The 10401-nt window shown below is 67.3% G+C and overlaps 1 protein-coding gene across 1 annotated transcript in view; it reads left to right on the forward strand.

The window, feature by feature from the left end:
• Window positions 1-3779, forward strand: part of LOC109310829 (translation initiation factor IF-2-like) — a 3943-nt gene extending 164 nt beyond the window's left edge. The window contains exons 2-9 of the mRNA XM_019536159.1: window positions 7-1128; window positions 1317-1524; window positions 1611-1751; window positions 1853-2014; window positions 2690-2790; window positions 2971-3085; window positions 3166-3237; window positions 3745-3779. Coding sequence (XP_019391704.1) covers window positions 7-1128; window positions 1317-1524; window positions 1611-1751; window positions 1853-2014; window positions 2690-2790; window positions 2971-3085; window positions 3166-3237; window positions 3745-3779 — 1956 coding nt within the window. The remainder of the gene's footprint in view (window positions 1-6; window positions 1129-1316; window positions 1525-1610; window positions 1752-1852; window positions 2015-2689; window positions 2791-2970; window positions 3086-3165; window positions 3238-3744) is intronic.
• Window positions 3780-10401: the final 6622 nt, after the last annotated feature.

Below are 10401 nucleotides of genomic sequence, written 5' to 3' on the forward strand. Positions count from 1 at the left end.
CTGGAGCGCAGCGCGGGGGCCGTGCCCGACGAGACCTCGAGCTGCCTGTCCCTGTGCTCCAGCTCCTTCCTCACCTCCACCCCCCTGACGCCGCCCGCGCGCTTCACCTTCGCCCGCGCCCTGGCCCCGCGCAGCCTGCTCGCAGCCGGCCCGCAGCCTGGGGACCTGCGCGGCTCCGCCACCTTCTTCCTGGATGCGGCTCGGCGCAGCCTGCTCGCGGACGGCCCGGGGCCCAGGGACCCGCGCGGCTCCACCACCGCTGTCCCAGGCGCAGCCCAGGGCAGCCTGCGGAGGGACGACTTGGAGCTGAGAGACTCCTGCGGCTCCACCACCTTCTTTCTGGATGCAGCCCAAGGCAGCCTGCTCGGGGACAACCCAGAGCCCAGGGACCCATGCAGCTCCACCACTGCTGTCCCAGGCATGGCTCGATGCAGCCTGCTTGCAGACTACCTGGGGCCCAGGGAGCCCTTTGGCTCCACTGCTGCTGACCCAGGCGCAGCCCAGGGCAGCTCGCTGAGAGACCCCCATGGCTCCACCACCTTCTTCCTGGATGTAGCTCAGCGCAGCGTGCTCAGGGATGACCCAGAGCCCAGGGACCCACGCAGCTCCACCACCGCTGTCTTGGACACAACCCAGTGCAGCCTGCCTGGGGACGACCCAGAGCCCAGGGGCCCGCGTAGCTCCACCACTGCCGTCCTGGATGCAGCCCAGGGCAGCGTGCTCGGGGACAACTCGGAGCTGAGGGACCCGCGTGGCTCCACCACCGCTGTCCTGGGTGACCCAGTGCAACCCGGCCCAGCCGACGGCACCCACAGCACAGCAGGGCCCGAGCACCTGCCTGCACCTCCTGCCTCCCCCAGGGGGAAGGAGCCTGCTGGCAGCAACGACATTGCCAAGGGTGCAGCTCCAGCCAGGCTGAGAGTTGCGGCTTGCAGCATCCCGACAGCGCTGCAGGCCCTGGCCCCCGCATCCTGCAGCTCCCGCAGGGCCCCTGCGGGCAGAGGCTGTGCCTTGGCAGGGTACCTGAGCCGTGTGTCCCTGAGCAGCCTCCGGCTCTCGCTGCAGCAGCCGGTTGGCACTAGGGACGTGCCTCTGGGATCGCAGACTGAGGCCCAGCCTCCTGCGCAGGTGAGAGGGGCCGGCGGCTGCAGCATGTGCCCCTTGCCCAGGATGCTGTGCAGCTGCCAGCTTTCCTTGGCAGAGACGGGGCACGGGCTTGGGGGCGCTGAGCATCCCTAAAATCCCGGTCACAGCCTGGAGCAGGAGTCTAGGTCCTGCAGCAGGTTCTGACCCAGGTGCTTCATCTCCGGCTGCAGGTCCCGGCTGGCACCGCGGCGAAGCAGAGCAGTGCCAGGCTGCTCGGCGTTGGGAAGTGTTCCACGGGCCTGCGGCCCCCCTCCAGGCTCCCGGGGCTGGGCGGTAGCAGAGCTGGCCCTGGGGGCTTGCAGGCTCCCACGGGGATGGAGCTACCTGGATCCAGCAAAGGGGCCAGGGCTTTTGGGACTGGACTCCCACCTCGCCCAGGTGAGCCGGCTCCGGCTGTGCCCAAGGCCTGTTGGCTCAGGCAGCCGCTGCCCTTGGGGCTGTGAAGTTCTTGTCTCTTCCCCCAGGTAGCAAGCGGCAGCTCATGAAGCCAGGCCCCGGCAACCCGGCGCTCGCTGCTGGAGCCCCCCCACCCCTGGGGGCCACATCCAGCCCCCAAGACAAAGCTCCAGGAATCAACACCACATACTCTGCCAGCCATGTGCAAGGTGCGTCTGGGGGGGTGGTTGGCCCCAGCTGGGGCGCCAGGCACATGCCCTGCTGGCCAGCTGGGTCTTCCCTGGCCCAGTGCTTGCTCCTGTTTTCTCAGCCGCTGCCAAGGCTGCCCGGAGCAGGCTGCCTCCGCGGAGGGCTGTCGCTGGGCCTGTGCCGGCCACAGCTGTGGCACCGCGCTCCCGACTGCGGCCGCCTGCCAAAGCCAGCGCCTCCCCCAGGAGCCTGCCTCCTTGCAAGCGAGTCCGGCTGGGCGAAGGTGGGTGGCAGAGCTCTGCTCCCCGTCTTTGCGTCCTTGGGGGCTTCCTGGCACCTGTTGCTCCCGTGCCAGGCAGGGCCAGTGGGAGCCTGGGGCTGGGGTGGGGAGGTGCTGCAGCTGGGGAGCCAGGCCTGGGTCCCAGCCTCCTGCGGTGTCGGGGGGAGCAGCCAGGCCCTGGGCTGCACAGCCTGGGGCTGCCTGGAGTCCCCTTCCTGGTCTGTCTCTGCCTGGTGACCCCCTGACACCCTTCACTTTCTCTTCCTAAATGCTTGTGCGGGCACAGGGGCGCAAGGCCGTGGGGCCCAGCAGGAGCCTGCGCTTGCAGATGGCAGCCCTGGGCCCGGGGCAGCAGAGGCCTCTTCCAGCACAGGTGAGTGCGGGGTCGCTGCTCCCTGCTCGGCGGGCCTGGGGCTCCCTGGCTCTGGGCCCGCCCCGCGGGGGAGAGGAAGAGGTGGTGCGGAGGCGGCCACTCCCCAGCAGGGGGCAGCACCTGCACAGGCATGTCCAACCTGCGTGTGCAGCCATGACCCATGTGGGGCCTGGACCTGGGACCCCTCCCCTAGGTGCCCATGTGCAGGGGAGGCGGGAGCAGCGCCTGGGGATGTGGCTGGAGCAGGGGGTGTAGGGCAGCCCCAGCCCGGGGCCCTCAGCCCCACACTGCGTGTCTCTTCCTAGGTGATGCTGCCCAGGGCCCCACGTGCAGGGGTCCTGTGGCTGTGCTCCGCAGCTCTCCCCATGCGGCTCCTCGGGGCATGGGCGCAGCTGCCCCCATGCAGGTAATGGCGGCGCCTCCAGGCTTGGGGCGGGAGGCGCTGGGGCCCCAGGACCCAGCCTGCAGTGGCCAGTGGCTGCAAAGCTGCCTGGGTCTGTCTCAGCAGGGCTGTGGCCCACGTGCAGCCCTGCATGAGCCCCTGGCAAGCCCCCAGCCTGCCAGGGTCTCAGTGCGCCCCTGTCAGTCCCCAGGCAACCTGCTACACCGAGAGCTGGAGCAAGCACAGAATGAACTGGAGCTGGCACGGAGCGAGCTGCAGAGGGTCCAGAGGGAGCTAGAAGGAGCCAGGACTGAGCTAGGTACGTTGCTGTCGCTGGCCCTGTGGGATGAGCTGCAAACCGGCACCCGAGCACGGGCTGACCTCCTGCTCCTTCTGCAGCGGAGAAGGATGCCCAGTGCCAGGCCTATCGTAGGGTCATTGCCGACCTCCAAGCTCAGCTGGGAGCAGCAGGTAGGTGGCCCTGGTGTGGCAGGGAGCCTGTCCTGGGTGCTCCAGGGCTGCACTCCCACCTCCTCCAGAGCCTCCGAGGGCCCAGGCTGGGCTTGAGACTGGCTCAGCCAGGGCTGGGGCAGAGCCAGACCCACCGCACTGCCTGTTGCTATAGCCAGGCGTTCCCTGAGGCCTTCCCTCTGAGCCCCTCCCGACCCCCAGGCCGTGCCCCAGGCACACTACCTCCCCTGGCCGTGCCTGCCTGCCTGCCTACGCAGACAGACGTGGGCCTGCTCGGGCCAAGCTACGTGGCCCCTGGGGCAGGCGGTGGCACTGGGGTTTCACGCCTTCCTTGTCCCTATCCCTGCAGGTGCTGAGCCCTGCGTGGGGGGAGGTCACAGTGTTGTGTTGTGCTGTGTGGCCTCCTGCCTGTGTCCCTGGGTGGGGGGTGGTGCCCCTCCTGTGGCCCAGGCACATGGGGGGGCTCCTTCCAGGGCTCCCCATGTCTGATGCCTGTGCTGGCTCCAGGCTCTGTGGCTGAAGGGTGCAGGCTCGAGGCGTGATGGAGTCGCGGTGGAACGACGGTGGCTGGAGGGCTCTGCCCAGTGCTTTCACCTGCCAGCAGCTGCTGCTGCCCCTTGCCCATGGGACAGCCTCAGTGCAGGCCTTGCATCCTGTGCAGGGCCTGGGAACTGCTTTTATTGGTCATATTTAATAAAGATTAATGTCTCTTCCTCCTGCCCCCTGGTCACCTTGCCTCTGCCAGTGCTGTCCAGCTGGGGCCCATGTGGGGCAAGGCTGCAACCCCTGGGGCTGCGGTTATGCCTCTGGGCACTGCTGCAGGTGCAGGGATGGGGCTGGGGTGGGGGCGGTCTTCCCCACCAGCTGCCCCCAGTCCTAGCTGGAGGCAGCTCCTCCAGCCCTCGTCTGCTGCATGCTGGCTGCAGGGGGGGTGTGCGGTGGTCACGGAGGCCTGCCCTGGGAAGCGCCTGCAACCCTGCGCACGTGGTGTCTGCTGCAGAGCCATGGGCCTGTGCCGGTGTGGGCCCCAGGGTGCTCCCCTCTCCCACAGCGGTGGCAGCTGGTGCGTGGCCTGGCTCCTGCCCTGAGGGAGCTGGCTTGGGTGCATCCCAGCAAGGCTGTGCTGCTGCTGCTGCCTGGCACAGGGACCAGCCCAAAGGGTCTGCAGTACCTGTGCCTGCTTCCCAGGTGCAGGGCAGAGCCCCAGGCACGGGTGCTGGGTCACAGCAGCGCAAGCGTTTGCTGGAAGACGGTGGGCTGGGGCGCGGGATGGAGCGCCCGCGAGCTGGCTGTGGGGTGGGCCGTGCTGGGCATGAGGGGCAGGGCTGAGCCTGGGGGGCCTGGCTGGCCCAGAGCCCTGATTGCAGTGCAGGAGGAGGGGGTAGTGCCTCCCTGGCAGGAGAAGTGAGGCTGCAGGGAGCGCCTTCACCGCGCGGCACCAGGGTGGGGCGTCTGGGCCTTTCCAAGCAGCTCTTGATGGGAATCCAGGGCAGTGCAGACGTGGGGGTTTCCGCTCCTGTCTGCGGGCACCGCACCAGCTTCGCACTGAGGGAGTGACTCACAGAGTCCGGCTCCTGGCACTGCTGTTTCCATGTCCAGGCACAAGTTCGGAGCAGTGCCATAAGGAGCTGCTGGCTCTGACTTCAGTGTGGGACTGGCTTGCTGACTTACCGGTGGGCTCCACTCAATGCCAACTCCCACGGCCTGGCTGGACACTGGGCAAAAGTGCCCCAAGTGAGTGGAGGGGGGCGGCGCAGCCCCCAGGAAGGTCTCTAGAGAGGTGTCAGGCTGGGCACAGGGCAGGGCTTGGGAGCCAGGATCCTTGACATTCACATCTTTTGCACCGAGGCTGGCAGGAATTGAGCATTACCTGCTTTCGGTCCCAGTTGGGTCACAGCGGGGCTGCAGCAGCGCACAAGGCTCCAGGCCTGCTGCCTCGCTGCCCTGGGCTCCCCCGCCAAGGACAAGAGCACAGTGCTGGCGCGACGGGTCCTGGGCCGAGCGCTGAGGGGCTGGAGTCGCTCCAGCACAACGGGCTGTTGCAGACCCAGCACCGGGACCTGCAAACGGGAATGTGGGGTGTCACGGCTGGTTTCGAGTGTCCTGCCTGTTCTGCAGGGCAGATGGTTTGGGGGCGCCAGGCTATGGTCATCTCTGGGGTGCAGGTACCTGTCAGTGCAGGTTGGCAGCATCAGGCGTGCTTCTGGAGGGGACATTACTTGAGGAGCTGTGGCCATAGCGAAGGATGCTGGCTGTTACCCAGGAGCAGGGAGAGAGAGGAGGTGGTGAAATGGCTCCTAAAACTAGGGGCCCAGATCAGACCCTGTGCTGAAGTGGAGGAGACTCCTAGAAGCGGCGGTGGGCCCAGCAGCGTGGCTGCACCAGCCACAGGGAAGCAATGCAGCAGCTTTTGCTCTCCAGCTCTTCGGATGCTTGTTCCGGTCTGGACGTGGTGCTGCCGTGGCTGGAGCCGCCAGGAGCTGTGGGCCGAGCGAGGGGTGGGACATGTCAGAGTAAGCGTGAGGAGCGCGGGGGCAGAACGGGACGGGTCCTGCAGCATCAGCCTTGTGCCCTGGCCCCAGAGTGCCGGAGCGTCTCCGTCCTGCCTGCACACAGACCAGGAGGGCGCTTCTCGCTCGCCTCCAAGTGCTGCTTAAGAAATGTTTTGTTTGATTTTGGGCTTGGGGCTTTTTTGATCTTGTTTTCTTTTATTATAACTTGCCTGTGTTTCCATAATAGCTCCTGCTTTACTTAAATCAGCTTCGTAACATTTAGTCTTTTTGCAAAATGGGTTAAATATGAAAAGTGTATGCATGTGGGTGCGTGTGCATGCACACTCTTACTACATCTTGTGTAAGTGCCCTCCCCTTCACTCCCTGGCACCCTGTGCAGCACTTCTGCAGCTCCCTTCTCTCTTGTTCAAGGATGTCTCCCTGCGGGCTGCAGGCCAAGTTCCCTCTCTGCTTCCTCCCCCTGTAAGGCCAGGCTTCCTGTGCACCAGGTCACTAGCCTGAGCTCTGTCCAGCTGCGCTGTGCTCCACAAGACCACAGGAAGACACGGACGGGGCAGAGCACCACGGTGCCGGGGGCTGCTCCCACCCCCATGGACAGATGGGGCTGATGCTGGCAGAGGCTGTGGCACCGCAGCTGTTCTCTGACCCCAGCTGCCAGCAGCATTGCCCACCCATGACAGGCCCTGCAGGGCAGCAGCCATGGGCCCAGGCGCTGTGGCAGGGCACAACAAGCTCCTTGGGGACCCTGCCCCTCCTGCCACCTCCAGGGCCTGGGTGCCCATGCTCCCCAGGGTGCTGGGCAAGTGTGCTGGTGGCAGCTGTAGTGACTGGCTGCAGCCCGGAGAGCCGTCCCTGGGGCCACATGGCCATTGTGGGGATGCCTCCTGCATCCGCCAGGATCTAGCCGGGTTCCCGTCTATGGAGGCAGGTACAGGATGGGCTCAGCACGTGGGCGAAGCTACATCACAGCAGCCCGACGCTGCCTGCAGCAGCCGCTTCCCCTTCTCCGCGGGGAGCCGTCCCTCCCCAGGACGTCCTGGACCAGTGCCTGGGCTGCGCCGTTTGATTTCGTTCCATCGCTGCTGGCGTGGTGGAGCGCCCAGCCCCATTTCCCGCCTCCTGCAGCACCTGGGGCTGGGAGAGGAAGCACCTACATCTGGTATTTCCTCTGCGCGTGTGACAGCACGTTGTTGTGGGGAAAGGCTGAAGCAACCGTTCGCACCCAGGGCCGAGCCCTGCGACTGGGGGAACGCGGCCTGCCTGCTCCGCATGGCGGTGTTGCCAGGTGCGTCTGCCAGGAGCAGTGCAGCCGCACGCTGATGCTTGCAGGAGCCAAAGACACTCGACGGTGGCGTTGGGCAGGACGCTGTGGGCTGCTCCCACCCCTGTGGGCGGATGGGGCTGATGCTGGCAGAGATGCTGTGACACTGACCAGGCCCTTTCCCTTTCAGCCTCGGCTCCCTGGGCTTGGGGAGTTCGGGCCCTTTGGCTTCTACACCCACGTGGGCTTCGACTGCATCGCCACGACGGGCTTAGCAGCATCACGGAGCCTCTGCCGGGGCCTGGGCTGGGGTTTTCCCTCCACTGCCCTCTGTCCCCATGTCCCACGTGCTTGGCCAAACACGTGGTTTTTGGAAATGCGCGAGCTTGGCGCGCCCTGAAGCTGGTCAAATAAAGGGATTTCTCCAGCTGGCACCTCTGCAGAAACCTGGCTGTAGTCGCAGCGCACGGTGACAGGTGCAGTCTTGCAGCTGAAGGCATCTCCGGGCTTGCGCGGCGTGCCTGCAGGGCCATGGCCAGAGTCTCTGGTGCCTTCAATAACCACGTTGTCAATGGCAGGCTGGGGAACCGAGGTGACCCCAGCTGCTCAAAGCCATGGGGCCTGTGGCCAGGGCTCGCTCGCGCCTACCCTGGTCCCCACCGTCATCACCTGGAGCAAGGCGCAGCTCCTCCCCAGCACCAGGGCAGCAGCTGCACCGCCTGGCATCCCTGCGGCTGCCATGGCAACAGAGCTGCGGGCTGTGCAATGCGCTGCTGGCAGCCGGGGCCCCTGGAGCCCGCCGGGCCCTGCCTCTGGGGACGGACGGGGCGCCTCCCTGGGGACGCGTCCCTGAGCCAGGGCTCCAGCCTCCCCCAGCTGCTGGGCCTGGCCCGGGCTCCCTGGGGCTGCGGGAAGGGGCGAGGACCCTGCCCCAGCGCTGGCTGACCTGGCGTCTCCTCCCCAGTGGGGGACAGGGCTGTGGCCGGGGCGGGGAATGGTTGATCAGCAGCCAGCAGCCCGCTGCACGGGTCAGTCCCCCGCCGAGCAGCTCCACTTCCACGGAGTCCGAGTGCCAGGGAGCCTGCAGACATGGGCGTGAGCAAACAGCACTTGAAAGACTGAGACGGAGGTGCAAGAATGCCAGGAAAAGGCTTCCCGCCAGCCGTAACTTCCTCCCCCCATGTCGCTGTGCTTGTTGCAAGTCCAGGGCTGCGTGACCGCTGTGCCAGGCCACTTGCACTGTCCGAGGGAGCGGCGTGTCTGGCTTGGGCCCTGGCAGACCCTGCAGCCGGTTCCTGCGTGGCCCGTGGAAGACTGAGCAGCCTGGGAGAGCTCTGGACTCTGCTCTCGCCTCCCAGCGTTGGGCTCAGCCCGTCAAGTCCTTTGAGGGTCCTTTGTCTGCCACACTGACCTGGAGTGCTTGTTTGCCATCTGGTTCGTCAGTGCAGCCCGTTCTGGGAGGCTGGTCGGGACAGTGGCTGGTAATTAGCAGAGAAGCAGGGATGGGGCAATCCAGGGGTGCGTGCCAGGCAGCTCTGGGGCAGCGCTGCTGCATCCGGGGAAATCCCAAACTAGGCCCAGTCCCGCTTCCTTGACCACAGAGCTTCGTCCTCTCCTGGGCTGGAAGCCACCCTGGCTGCACTGCTGGCCGCTGCCTGTTCCTCCCTCCTGGCAGGGACGAGGCCTCAGCCTGGTAACAGCTGCTGTGAAGCAAGGGGCCCCACCGCGTCTGAGAGCTGCTCCACGGCTCCTGCCAGGACTCGCAGCCTTCCCCAAGGAGAAGCTTGGGTGAGAACTGGCCCCGGCTGCTGTAACGAGCCTGCGGGTCAGGGCTGCGCTGGCTCGCTTGGCGCTGAGCTGTGGCTCAGGACAGTTCATGCCTCTTGGTCTATTCGGTGCATCTCTCCCTGGGCTGCTGCCCCCGCCAGCCGGATGCCCCTCGGGGCGGGGCAGGAACGCGAGGCGGGAGCATCTGTGCTCCCCCGTGTGCAGCACCACGCTCCCGGGCCGTGGGGCTGCCGCCCAGGTGCTGGTCAGTGAGAGGCCCCAAAGTGACCCGCCAGCCTCAGCCCGACAGCTACTCGACAGCGCGGCACAGCGGTCCCCTGCACCGGGGGACGTGGCGGGAGGAAAGGGGAGCAGGCACCGGGGTGCTGAGCCTCCTGACTCTCCTGGCCCCGGCCCACCGCGACCAAGGGCTTGCTCCGGCACTGCTCTCCCCGTGGTGCCTTTAGCTTCCTGTAGCTCAGCGGGGCTAGCCCAGCTCCCCCCGCCCCAGGGCTGCCGGGCACCGAGTGCTGGCGTCCTCGGAAGAGGAAGCTTTCGGACAGGAGGATCCTTGCCTCCGTCCTTGGCCATCTCCGAGCAGCGCTGGTCTGCAGCCGGTTGTTTCCAGCTTGGTTTATGGGCCCCTTGGCTGGTCTTGTGTCTACAGCTTCGCTGAGCGGCTCCAACGTGTCTGGGGGAGAGGGGAGCCGGGTGCGGGGGGGAGGGGCGCAGGGACTGCCACCCCCTGCGCAGACGTGTACAGCACCCGGTGCAGCGCGCCCTGTGCTGGGCTGGGAGCCGCGGCCCCCTCTGCCCACCCCCACCCGCAGCCAGGGGTGCTGAGCTGGGAGAGGGGGACGCTGGGCAGGCCTAGCCCAGGGCACTTTGCACCACGTCCGTGTGCCTCTTTCCAGGCGCTACTGCCCAGCCCGGTGCTCCGCTTCTGGACCCTGGCAGGGTGGGCCCTTCCAGCACTGCGTGCCCAGCTGCGGCGCGGCCCAGGGCTCTGGCCGGCGTCCTTCCCAGGTGCTGTGAGCGAGGCCTCCTGGGGCCAGGCCAGGCTTTCGTCACCTGTGCCTCCCCCGCTGCGCGAGAGCGAGCCTGCGTCACCGCCGGGGCCGCGCCGCGGAGTTTCCGTGTGCCGGCCGCGTGGGGACAGACGCGCTTCCTTTGCTGGAAGCCGGCCCGCGCTTCCGCACCGCACGGCTCCCCTGCTTCTGCTTCTGCTTCCTGCAGGCCCGGCGCTGGCCCCCACGGGCCAGCCCCGCGATCCAGCGCTGGAGCTGCAGGGAAGGGCCAGCATCTGGCCCACGGCTGCTGGCTGGGCTCCAGACAGGCTGCCCTGCCCCGCGGGGTGGCGGCACCAGGACGCTGCTTGCACTGGGCTGGTGGGCTGGGCACCGGGCCAGGCCTGGCGCAATCCCTCGGGAGCCGCGTGAGCCTCTTGCTCAGTGTGGACTTTCCGGACTGTGGCAGGGGGGGCTGCGCCCTGTGTCCTCGTCTGCTTGAGTCAGGGCCCAGACTGCCCGGGGTTGCAGGCTCTTCCTGTGCCCTGCGCAGCCCCCGCGCAGTGTCGTGAGCGGGAAATGCCGCGAGTTGCGGCGTCCCGGGCTCCGCGTGCCG

This window comes from Crocodylus porosus, unplaced genomic scaffold (assembly GCF_001723895.1).
Source record: "Crocodylus porosus isolate Cpor-Errol unplaced genomic scaffold, CroPor_comp1, whole genome shotgun sequence".
In the NCBI taxonomy this organism is placed as follows: Eukaryota; Metazoa; Chordata; order Crocodylia; family Crocodylidae; genus Crocodylus; species Crocodylus porosus.